This window comes from Lupinus angustifolius, chromosome LG12 (assembly GCF_001865875.1).
Source record: "Lupinus angustifolius cultivar Tanjil chromosome LG12, LupAngTanjil_v1.0, whole genome shotgun sequence".
NCBI lineage: Eukaryota > Viridiplantae > Streptophyta > Magnoliopsida > Fabales > Fabaceae > Lupinus > Lupinus angustifolius.
The window spans coordinates 12,708,968-12,721,323 of NC_032020.1; the positions used below are offsets into that span (position 1 = coordinate 12,708,968).

Genomic DNA, 12,356 nt, shown 5'->3' on the forward strand with positions numbered 1-12,356 from the left:
GCCACGCAGGATGGTAAAACCGTGACAGGTAAGCTTGTGTTATGCTCCATTTCCTATTCTACTACCTCCTTTATAAGATGCTTCATTCCAACCTTTTATTTTTCATCCATTCATTTCAATCTCTTCTCTTCTTATATATTTTTTCTTCCTTCTCTTTGTTGTCTATTATTCCTTCTCCCCTGAAATTTGGGTAACCACTAAACATCACAAAGCTTCAATCTTATGGCTTCGGTAAGTTAATCTCCCCTCCCATTCATGCAACAATACTTTCTATAATGAAAACAATTTTATGTTGTTCCTTTTTTGTTTCATTGTTTTTCCCTATCTATGTACAAGGTTTTTGTTTTTGTCGTTAATAATATGCAAAAAGAGTTTCATTTGTGCATTTTTATGAACAAACAAAAAATGTTTTGCTGCATATACATGCAGTATGAAAACCAAGGAAAGCCTCTACCCAAGTTCGGGGAATGGGATGTTAATGATCCTGCCTCAGCTGAAGGATTCACTGTTATATTCAACAAAGCCAGAGATGAGAAGAAAACTGCTGCAGGAGGATCCGGGCGAATTACGTCTCAGCGAAAATATGATACACGCAAGGATGAAGATAAATCCTCCTCCAAGGTACATAAGCTAATGTCAACCATTAAATTCAAACAAAATCAAGGATCATGTCATAATACCATGATTATTATTACTAATGGTATACATGTATATAATTTGGATGCAGAAAAAATGGTTTTGCTTTAAACCTTCTTAAACAAGGATAAGGTTTTGTTTGTGCTGCATTGAACGTAAACCATGATTCTCTTAGTTTTGTGGCCCTCACATTTGTCACTTACCACACGGAATTGAGAGAAGAACAGAAAATAGTTGCAGCCTTCTTGATTGCTTGAATCATCATTGTTTTTCCTTTCCCATCATGCCCACCTAATATATCAAGCAACTTGTGCACTCCAAACAACAAGAGTAATGAATGTAAAATATGTGAATCAATGACAACCTTTATGTAATGCTTATTTATTTTTGTTTTTTTTTTCATTTCGTGATTTGGCTGTACTCAACAAGGAATTCACATATCATCTAATAAGACCAAAAACCATATTTATAGAGGCATCTTTTATTTAAATATGACGATTATGACTGAATTGTTGTTTAATGAAGACAAAATGAAATTCCTTACGTCAACATGTTGCTCAGCATGTTTGGTTGAAACTGAAGATTATGATGGTTTACCTATTGAGTACATATTTCATATATTATTTTTTACATATATTTCATATATGTAATATAGTAAACTATATTATATATTGTCTTCGGCGATTTTTCTAGACCAATTGTTCCAACTGTATTGTTCTGAACCATCTAACAAATTTTCCTATCCCGGACTTTAAATAAAAATATTAAAGTAGATGTTGAGAAAATCTTAAATTAACTTTCCGAATTTGTCTCGAATTAGAATTAGTTATTTGACAGGCCATTGACATAGAGTAGCATTGGTCACTGGTACTTTGGGATATGGAGAGTAGCTGACAAAAAATGTTTCAAGCATAAAGAACAAATTTTATAAAATAGACTCGACATAATCGGTAGAAAACTACCACGATATCAAAGATTTGATTTCCGTCATGTATAATGATTTCTTATTAGTATAAGTAAGACTCATTAAAATGATGTCCATGTTTCAACTTTCAAAATGAATTGATTTTCAGTAGTCCATTGCAAATTTGCAGGACATTTTTTATGCACACAGGACAAGAATAATTCCTTTTGGTGAAAAAAGCTTTGGGTAAATTAAGTGCTGGAAGCTCATCAAAGTTAGAACAGAAATAGTGACTCAAATAACAATTTGGTCATAGATGGCTTTTTTTAATGATCACATCCATCCAACATATTTTCACTAGATACATCATGAATAAAATATAGTTTGTCCTTTCCTTAGGTTAAATAGTTGGATTTAATATTTATACATTAATATTATAAAAGTTTTTTTTGTTGGTGTTAGTATATCATTTATACGTTAACAATTTTTGATTCTTAAACAAATTTTAAAGTAATACAAATAAATAATGGTTTATATATTAATTATTTAAAAAATTACATTAATAATATATAAATATTATTTTACAATATAAAGGGGTATTGTACCCCAAATAATTAAAACTGGGGTACATGACTGTCACAAGAATAATGGTAGTTGATGAGATGTGGGTTTGGTAGTTAGTTAACAGTTGGCATTAACAACAAAATCTTTCAAGTTAGGCATTGGGGGACAGAAAAATAGAGCTCATGTGTAGCTCAGTTGGCCAACTGAAATATGTGGCAAGATTTCAATAGAATTTACAAGAAAAATGAATAACCTTAAACGGTAAAATTCTCATTGTTACTGTATCATCACCATTCATATATAATTATTATATACTCTTTAAAAAATATAATAGAAATTTATGATAAATATATTGATTATATATAAATATTTATATTGATAGTGTATAAATATTATACTCTAGAATTTATCACTATTCACCATTCATTTGTATTTTTTTTTTTAAATAATCATAATAATTAAACATGAATGATGGATGATATAATGACAATATATAAAACTTATATAATATTAGAGTATACATTTTTCTCTCTATAGTATCTAACCAATCATCCCTTGTAAAAAAAGTATAATTAATATCTTGCAGGCTATTATATCAGTCTTATATATTATATATACTAATTAAATTGTATAAGGGTTAACTTATATATTTTATGATAAATATAATAATTTTTTTAAATATATTTACAATATATAATTTAATTATTAAAATTGTTCAACGATTGATTACTAATTTACTTAAAGTTCGAATTATAGTTTAAAATCGATATTTTCGATCTTTAACTCATTTAATAAAATGTATGGTGTAATTTTTATATTGTATCACTGTGAAGATTGATTTAACCAGTAAGTTGCTATGATACAATATTTATAACATTGTAAAAAATTAAGATATGGATCGTTAATATAAAATATTTAAATTTCAAAGTTGCATTCCATTTTTGAGTTGTTTAAATAAGAGTAAACTAAACTTATTTAAATATATAACATTTAAGAAGTAAAATCTCTCTTCCTACAAAATTTTCCTAAAGCCATAATAAATGTCAAATATGTTAGAAACTTGTACTTATGTATAATTTATAGGACGATATATTATTATTTAACATTTAATAGGACGATATATTATTATTTAACATTTAAGAGTAATGATATATTATTTTATCAAATTCTCCCCAAAATAAATTAACATATATCACTTGTAAGTCAATCATTAATAAATAAAGTATCACTTTCAAATATATTTATTATAATTTTTTAATATTTAAATATCATAGCTTGGTACACACGTTTAAACATTTAATTTTGGATTTAATATGTATATACTGAGAGTGTAAATATTTTTTACACTGTCAGTCAATCATTCACCGTTGATTTATTAATTATCATTGACTCTCAAATAAAAATAATACGAATTAATGGTGGATGATGTGCTGACAATGTAAAAAAATTTACACTGTCAGTGGCAGATTTTAAACTCTTTAATTTTAGTGTGAAAAATACATATTTTTGTATGGGACCACATGCTATCTCACAATTTATTTTACTTTATGTAATATTAGCTATGATTGAAAGAAAAAAAATGTATTAAGTTAAAAGATTAATTATTAAATATTTTTTTGACTAATTACAATTAATGATATATGATATGACACAAATTGTGAACACGAACAATACATTATTCAACTATTATCTCAAATTATATTATATATAATAGAACTTTAATTTCTTTAATTAAATTCTTAACCTCCTTTACTTTTGGTACAACATAAGCACCTGTGATGAAATAAACCCCATCCAACCCCTTTAGTTGCTGCTAAACCAGAATAAGAAGAGCACACAAAAAGTTAGAAAACATAACACTAAAAAACAGAGAGATGCAATATCCATCATGCAACAGTGGTAATGGTAATCACTATCTTCTTCTCTTCGTCTCATGCATCGGTTTGATCATAGCACTCAAACACTTCATCTCCATTACGAAATGGATCTTTAACACTTTCTTCAGATCCGAGAAAGACCTCATCACAAGTTATGGTTCATGGGCTCTGGTCACCGGAGCCACCGACGGCATCGGAAAAGCCTTCGCATACCAGCTAGCACAGAGAGGCCTCAACCTTGTTCTTATAAGCAGAAGCTCCCAGAAGCTTGAAACCGTTTCAGGTGAATTAAGGAGTAATTAATAGCATTTTAACGTCGAAATCTCACCGCCAATTTCATACTCTGTTTTTTAAATATGATACAAAAAGATAATAAAAAGTGCAAAGAAAATTATCTCAAAATAAAGTCAAAATGATAAATAAAAATATTAGGAAATTGCATGCTATAATATGTGTGATTGATTAACAATTGATAGTGCAATAAATTCTTGGTTGGTGATTGGTTAAACAAGACACTAAAACTTAAAAGTATGTTCCTGCTTTTGATTTTTCAAAATTTTACCATGGGAAAGTAATAAATAAATGAAAATAGTAGTAGAAGTTAAGGGTTCATCTTGAATGACCTTTTTTTTGGGTTTAACCCAGATTTTCTGTACCAAAAAAGGTTTTTTTATGTCTCTATACCAACTCAATAGAATTTTTCCTAAATATTTATTTTGTAGGTGAAATTAAAGAGAAACACCCTCATACCAAGATCAAGTTCATCCAAATAGACTTTTCAGGCGACATCTCGGCGGGTCTCCGGCGAATAGTGGAGGTGATCCAAGACATAGACCTTGGCATTGTGGTCAACAACGTAGGGATCACGTACCCTAGGGCCATGTTTTTTCATGAGGTAGATGAAAAAGTGTGGATGGACATAGTGAAAGTGAATATTGAAGGTACCACTAGTGTAACAAAAGCTGTTCTACCAAGGATGATACAAAGGAAAAGAGGTGCAATCATTAACATTGGCTCTGGTGCTGCGGTGGTTGTTCCTTCTCATCCTCTCTATACCATCTATGCTGCTACAAAGGCGTAAGCAATTTCTTAATTCTTCAAGAAAACATCAATTATTGGATGATCTAAAATCACTAATTTCGGATACAACCATATTAGATCATTAAACACATTTTTATGATTTTATGATATAAAATGAATAATGGTGATGCACCTGATATTATTGCTCCTCGACCAAACAATAATTCCGGAAAACTCTTCTCCTTCTCCATTCTTTTTTGTACAAAATTTCTTTCAACAAAATCGTTTGAGTTAGCAGTGTTGTTAGAAACATTAATCATTGAGAAAAGTGATTATTATTGTTGTGGTTTTAATTTTAATTACTTTTATTTTTATGAGTTTACTCTTATCTATTTTCCTTTTTATCTTACAAATGCTTGGCATATGTGTGATATAAAAATGATCATACTTCTAGTTCTTCTTTCCAATAAGAAACAATAGACATATCAAGAGTGGTATAAAGTTTGTGATAAAACATGTACTTCATGATAAGGAGTCACATATTTTGTAACAAACTTTATATCATTTCATGCATATCATGTTTCTCATTGGTCAGAAAATATAAATTTAATATATATTAAATTTATGTTTTATTTTTTGACCAATAAGAAATATGAGGTATATAGAGTAGTACAAAGTTTGAGACAAAATGTGTCACTCTTTGTTAGGGGAGCACATGTTTTTTCTCAAAGTTTGTATCATTCCATGTACCCCATTGTTTCTTATTCGTCAGAAAAATAAAACATGAATTTAATATATATTTTTTGACCAATGAAAAATATGAGGTGCATGAAATGGTACAAAGTTTGGGACAAAAGATGTGGCTCCTTGTTATGAGAGCACATGTTATGTCCCAAATTTTCTACCACTCCATGTACCACTGTTTCTTATTGGTCAAAAAATTAAAAAAATAAATTTAATATATATTAACTTTATATTTTCTCAACAATGAGGTACATGGAGTTGTACAAAGTTTCAGATAGAAGATATGGCTCCTTGTTAGGGGAGCATATATTCTGTCCTAAAATTTGTAACACTCTATGTACCATTATTTCTTATTGGTCAGAAAAATAAAACATGAATTTAATATATATTAACTTTATATGTTTTGACCAATGAGAAATATGAGAGCACATATGTTATCTCACTTTTGTATCAATCCATATATCATCACTTCTAATTGGTTAAAAAAATTATTTAAATTAAAATAATAATTATTAAATATTTTTTTGACTAATTATATTCTTTGACACATGGAGTGCACGAAAAAGTGAGACAGCAGATGTGGACCCGAGAAACATGGGGTGATGAAGTGATACAAAGTTTGAGAGAGAAGGCGTGACTCCTTATTAGGGAAGCATATGTTATGTCCCAAACTTTGTTTCACTCCATGTTGTTTCTTATTGGTCAAAAAATAAAACATAAATTTAACATATATTAAAATTTATATTTTCTAACCAATATAAAACACGAGGGACATGGAGTGATGTAAAGTTTTGAATAGAAGATGTGGCTCCATAGAAATGACCTATCATTTTTTTTTGTGATTGATTGTGTATTAATTCAATATGAAATTATAATTAAAAATTATAAAAACATAAAATAATTTTTTATATTACTTTAGTAAAATATAAGTGGTTTTAGGACATATGATAGGTAAAGAGAGGAGAATAGTTAGTTGAAGGCATTAAAGAGAAGCACAAGTTAGGCAGGGGTGTCAACCATCAAACTTAAGAATGACATTTTCTTTATGCTTGCAAGTACAAACTCTGGACTCATTACTTCACGTCTTAACTGGAATTGAATCGTGCAGTTACGTGGATCAATTATCAAGATCTCTCTACGTGGAATATAGACAGTATGGGATCCACGTCCAATGTCAGGTACGTACAATATTTTTACACATCATATTTAAATTTATTATATAACTCAAAATTTACAAAGATTTCTTATTTTCTTCACATTTAACTACGGTAAGGAAGGTACAACAGTCAATACCTTTTTAGTTTAATGAATTTTATATTATCGATTAATACTGTCATAAATAAAAATTATATAAAACTAGACTAAATTTATTAAAATATAAGACTTAAATTTATTATTAGTGATAACATGCATTTAGATAATATAAATGTGATACAAGTGAGGAACACAAATTTATGGAAAGGGTAAAACAGGGCAAGATAAAATTATATCATCTAACTATTAATTTATTTATAATAATAAGTATATATATAGATAGAATTAATTTGTTAGTCCTTACGTTTCTTTAATTTGAATTTTTATTCCTTATATAATGTACTATTTTAATTCAATTATATTACTAAGATATATTGATAATATATACTTTAACTAGGGATGGCAACGGGCACGGGCGGGCACGGGTAGTAGCTACCCGCTACTCATTTTAAAATAGAAAAGTAATACCCATACCCGCCCGTACCCGTACGGGTACCGTGAGCGGGTATTTGCGGGTAGTTCTGGGTACCCGCAGGTAGAACGGGTACTCGCGTGTTTCCTCTATTATAAATAATTTTTAAATTTTTTACTTCTATTGTGTTTCAAATAACATGAAACTTAATTATTTTTGTACCTTTTGATTAAATATTTTGCTAAAATGCTAAATTTATTGGTGGTTTCCATTTGTGTGATTTTTTGTTCTCATTTTTAAAAAAAATAATATATATTTTCTTTGTAAAACATGTGTGTTTCTATACTTTCTATACATGTAATAATATTTGTAGGGTGTTTCATCACCAAACTCATTAAAATATGTAAACAAAGTAAAAGGAAAAAATATACATAGTGTAATAAATGTTAGAATAATATATTTTTTATTTTAATTAAATATAATATATTAATTATCTAAATAACGGGTACTCGCGGGTACGGGTACCATAATACCCGTACCCGTCCGTATGTACTACAGGTATTTTTAAAAACCCGTTTATAATAGCCGTGGGTACCCGTTTGTGACCCGTACCCATGCCCGTACAGGTTTTACCCGCGGGTACCCACGGGTACGGGTTTTTTTGCCATCCCTAACTTTAACTGCTTTAAGACTGCTAAATTAGTGTATTTGGAAATAGCAACGAAAATATACTGGTAAAGACTAGTGTTTCTGAATTCTGATTATGTATCATTATTTATTTAAATTGAAAACTAGAGACTAAATCCAAACACGTAATAGCATGTATCAATTGTAATTACCAAATCAAATGCATGAGCTTGTAGATGTTGATTAGATTAGTATGACTAATACTAATCTAATAATAAATGAAGGTTCCCCTTTATGTGGCAACGAATATGGTATCAAAGGTAGCATCTATTAAGAGAGACTCATTTTTCATACCAACACCTGAGGGATATGCAAGAGCTGCAATAGGTGAAATTGGGTATGAACAAAGGTGCACACCTTATTGGGCTCACTCTATTCAGTGGTGCTTCGCACGCTTAGTCCCAGATCCACTACTTGATGCTTGGCGCTTGTCCATCGGCATTCGCCGAAGAAATGATGGAGAGGCAATTCATGGCAACATCATTTAATTGTTTTTTAGACAAAGTTTAATTATGTGTAATTGTCCACTCTCTAAAAAGATCTATACGAGAATTTAGCAACACAATTTGGACTCCGACCGGACACCTATAAAAACCTGACATTTCTAGCAAAGTTAAGTTAACGAATAAATGTTCACTTGATTCGATAAGCTTATAACAAAACAACATATCACATCTTCCACTTGGCTAATAATGTGCCTCTTCAATTGGAAAAAGATAGATTAGTTTTCAGTTCTTGTTGGAGGATATTTTTATAGTTTTAAACTTTATGTGTCTTGCCTAACTTGAGGCAATCTTTCTTGAGACGAGTAGGATCATTATTAATTATGAGCTAATCCCTAACAAATGTAATTGCATTATAGGAACTTGATTGATAGTTGATACTGGAATGACATCTTTGATATACATAAATACAAATTATTATATAAGGCCAAATGTTAGGGTTAGATCTATAAGAGGGAGTCATGCTATGGGTACTATCAATTTTATATAAATTTGTAACAATTTATTTTTATATATGATTCAAAAGGTTAATGTAAAGTTTTAACCCATAGCATAAAGGTCGGTTTGGATAGGCTTTTAGTAAAAAATAGTATCGGATCAATACATAATTAACTTGCAATCCTGTCTGATTTATTTATATTAGGACATCTGATCCAATTCGATCCAAATATTATCTGCGATTTGGATCGGTTTGAACTGACTTTTTATAAAAGATTGGAACTCTATGTATACACTTCAAAACTCATAAACATGACAAAAATATTAAGTATAATAAATACACTTTAAACTAACAAGTTAAGCATTCAAATAAATATTGTCACAACTTTATCACAATACTATCTACACATATAAACAGGAAATATGCCACAAGTCCGTCGAAATTAAAAAAATTATTATAATAAAGATCACAACATATTCTGAGTCACAATAATGAGTAAAAACATTATATTCATAACAAGATATTCTAATTAAAAAAGAAGGAATTAGTTATATTAACAGATGACAATGATTTATTCATTCGTTGTGATTATGTTGTATATCAGAACAAAACTAATCTAACAACTTAATTATATTTGTCAAAAGAAAAAATCATCTCTAAAATGTAACCATTTTATCCATGTGATCAACAAGCGTTGGTTCAAGTGGTACATGTTTGATTCCCCTTAAGCAAGGTCTCAGATTCGAGTTTTGTGGATGGAAAAAATGTCCGCTGACAGAGTTAGCCCCACGTACCTATGGATATTCCAGGCTCGGACAGGATTGCCTCCAGTGTGAGAATACATGTAGGAAACCAAATTTTTTTTATCCATATGTGGGATTATATTACTTAGCAAACACATTTTTTTACTTATATCAAATGAATATTATTGAATCTACCATATGACTAATTGGTGGTTAAATTTGCATTCTTGGTTGTTTCATAAGATTACTCAAGTGTTAATTACTTAAAGACACAACTTTGTTTGTGCATATTCCAAAAAAAGCAAATTAATATGTTTTGTTTCATAATGGTTTCGTTCATAAAGTTGGATCCAAAAACTGAACTGCATCAATCGGTTTTTGAAAAATCAATCTAATCACACTTGTTTTTGCAATTTCATTTTATTTTGATTTCGATTTTATTTTTGGATCCGTCTTGAACTTCCTAACACTAATGTGTGTGTGTTTTTTTAAGTGTTTTCATTTTATTTAAAGTTTTTAAGTGTTTTCAATGTAAAGTTTTAACATATACCATTATCTCATTTAAAATTTAATTAGTTTAATTTTATTTGAATTTATTCATTTTTTATTAATATCTTATTAGCTATTATCTAGTTTGTTGTGTCATTTATATCAATTTTTACCTATACAGATTACCTTATTCTTTTCATCCTAAACTTACTTCTTCAACACTAGTGAAAGAAAATATGATCGGCTCCAGTAATAGACCCTTTGTGAGGGGAGAACTATTTTTGTAAACTTTAAATTTATTAATTTAAAAATAAAAAAAATATGGATCATTGATCTTTTTTTTACGTACCACTTGTTAAAATCAAAATCTGAGCCCAGCAGTGAAAGTAAACGCATTGTAAATTTCCTTCCTCTAAGTTGCTGCTGCAACCTATGCAATAGTTTGGAAATGCACAATACCACTAAGCTCAACTAGAGAAAACAACGAAGGCGCACATAGTTCAATCCAATTGAATTATGTCAATTTTTCAAAACAATATATAGATGATATATCATGCATCTTTCTTCCTTCCTTAAACTCGTAGTGGTGCAATTTAAAGGGTTAGCGTGAATAAACGGGAGAGGTAAAAAACGGAATTCAATCTTTTTTTCATAAAATTTTATCAAATCAGTGTATAAAAAAGTTAAAAAAAATTTTAAAAAAGTTATATGATGTGTTACACATGTTTTCTCCGATCCCGGCTAATGAATCCTTTAAGTAAAGTTCTATCCCGTGGTCACTTAAGCAAATGCATTATACAATTTCCTGAAACTACTTTAACCAAACAAAAAATCATCCTGAAACTACACATTCATTACTCAACCATTCAATTTAAGGAAAAAATTCAAAATGAGAAAAACAGAATAATTAAAAAGAAAGAGACAATAGAATGATAGATAAGAAGGAAAAAAATCAATTACAAAGTTCGAGGTTGTTTTAGTTTCTTGCGAAATACGACCTCTGTGTCCAATCCAAAACCATCGACGCTACGAACATGAACCAAATCCGAATTCTTAAACATCTCCACGAGTGGTTCAACACTGAAGAGATCGTTAGCTGAATACTTATCCGCACGCCTCGACAACGCCACATGCAAAACACAAACTCCTTTCGGCTTCAACGTGCGTTCGATCTCACCCACGAACTTATTTGGATAAAGCGCATGATCAAAAACATTGGAAAATTCAAAATCAAACGTGTCGTTTGCGAAAGGTTGGTTATGGAAATCACCCTTAACAACAAGCGGCGGATAAGGAACAAGGTCAATTCCAACCGAATCATTTACACCAATTCTTCGAAGCGCTTCAACCTCTTGCCCTACACGTGCACCAATGCAAAGCGCTTTGGATGTGTTATGAAGAAGATTTTTTTCCTTAAGCTCCTCGAAGAATCGTGCGAAAACTGGGATCTTACGATTCCAGTCACGGGTTGTCCATATTTTTCGGAGTTTAGGGTTGAGCGTCTTGTTAAGTTGGCGTTGTATGTAATTTTCATATGATGTGTAACCTGGTCGAATTCGAAGGTCTTTGGTGGTTGTGTTTGTAATAGGTTGAGGAGAGAAAAGGTGGAGAAAGATTAAAGGGGTGGAGAGAAAGAAAGAGATGAGAAAACACCTGAGAATAAATTGTTTCGTGAGTGTGATTTTCATGTTATGAAATATGTAAAGCTATATATTATAGGATGATAAATGGTATAGTGTGAGATCAATGAAACCGGGATGGTGATGGTTTTTCTCTATGTGACTAAGTTTGGAAAGTAATGTGTGCATTTTGGTTTTGGTGTAGCATAAAATTGGGATTGATGGAAGAGGAGGTTGAGGAAAATATAGGTGTGTGGGACAAATGAGGGGCCATTAAATTTCTGGAAATTGGTAATTGCATCAAGAGAATAAATATCAACATGGAAAATGAAATATTCTTTTATTAAATTCTTAAGATATGTCTCAAGGAATATAATATAATACTTTATTTATTGATTTATAATATACCACTTTCTTATGAATAAAAAAATAGTAGGGGATATAACATTAACAAAAAAAAAGTTG

At 30.1% G+C, this 12,356-nt stretch overlaps 3 protein-coding genes across 3 annotated transcripts; 2 read left to right on the forward strand and 1 right to left on the reverse strand.

Moving 5' to 3' along the window:
• Positions 24–1,128, forward strand: LOC109362479 (RPM1-interacting protein 4-like). Its single transcript, XM_019608292.1, has 3 exons — positions 24–231; positions 430–621; positions 728–1,128. The coding sequence occupies exons 1-3, from the start codon at positions 223–225 to the stop codon at positions 755–757; spliced, it is 231 nt and encodes a 76-aa protein (XP_019463837.1). The 5' UTR covers positions 24–222; the 3' UTR covers positions 758–1,128.
• Positions 3,876–8,667, forward strand: LOC109362474 (very-long-chain 3-oxoacyl-CoA reductase-like protein At1g24470). Its single transcript, XM_019608288.1, has 4 exons — positions 3,876–4,264; positions 4,704–5,058; positions 6,854–6,923; positions 8,323–8,667. The coding sequence occupies exons 1-4, from the start codon at positions 3,979–3,981 to the stop codon at positions 8,584–8,586; spliced, it is 975 nt and encodes a 324-aa protein (XP_019463833.1). The 5' UTR covers positions 3,876–3,978; the 3' UTR covers positions 8,587–8,667.
• On the reverse strand, positions 11,105–12,184 carry LOC109362477. Its single transcript, XM_019608290.1, has 2 exons — positions 12,029–12,184; positions 11,105–11,997 (listed from the first exon to the last, which is right to left on the reverse strand). Exon 2 carries the CDS (start codon positions 11,958–11,960, stop codon positions 11,229–11,231), a length of 732 nt encoding a protein of 243 aa, XP_019463835.1. The 5' UTR covers positions 11,961–11,997; positions 12,029–12,184; the 3' UTR covers positions 11,105–11,228.

What these genes read in the sequence shown, in the direction of transcription:
- LOC109362479 (XM_019608292.1), top strand. An exon ending in AAGATAAATCCTCCTCCAAG is followed by an intron (nt 622 to 727) that starts GTACATAAGCTA and finishes ATTTGGATGCAG; the next exon opens with AAAAAATGGTTTTGCTTTAA.
- LOC109362477 (XM_019608290.1), bottom strand. Translation starts at nt 11,960, where the DNA reads ATGAAAATCACACTCACGAAACAATTTATTCTCAGGTGTTTTCTCATC.
- LOC109362474 (XM_019608288.1), top strand. Translation starts at nt 3,979, where the DNA reads ATGCAATATCCATCATGCAACAGTGGTAATGGTAATCACTATCTTCTT. An exon ending in ATCTATGCTGCTACAAAGGC is followed by an intron (nt 5,059 to 6,853) that starts GTAAGCAATTTC and finishes TGAATCGTGCAG; the next exon opens with TTACGTGGATCAATTATCAA. An exon ending in GGATCCACGTCCAATGTCAG is followed by an intron (nt 6,924 to 8,322) that starts GTACGTACAATA and finishes TAATAAATGAAG; the next exon opens with GTTCCCCTTTATGTGGCAAC.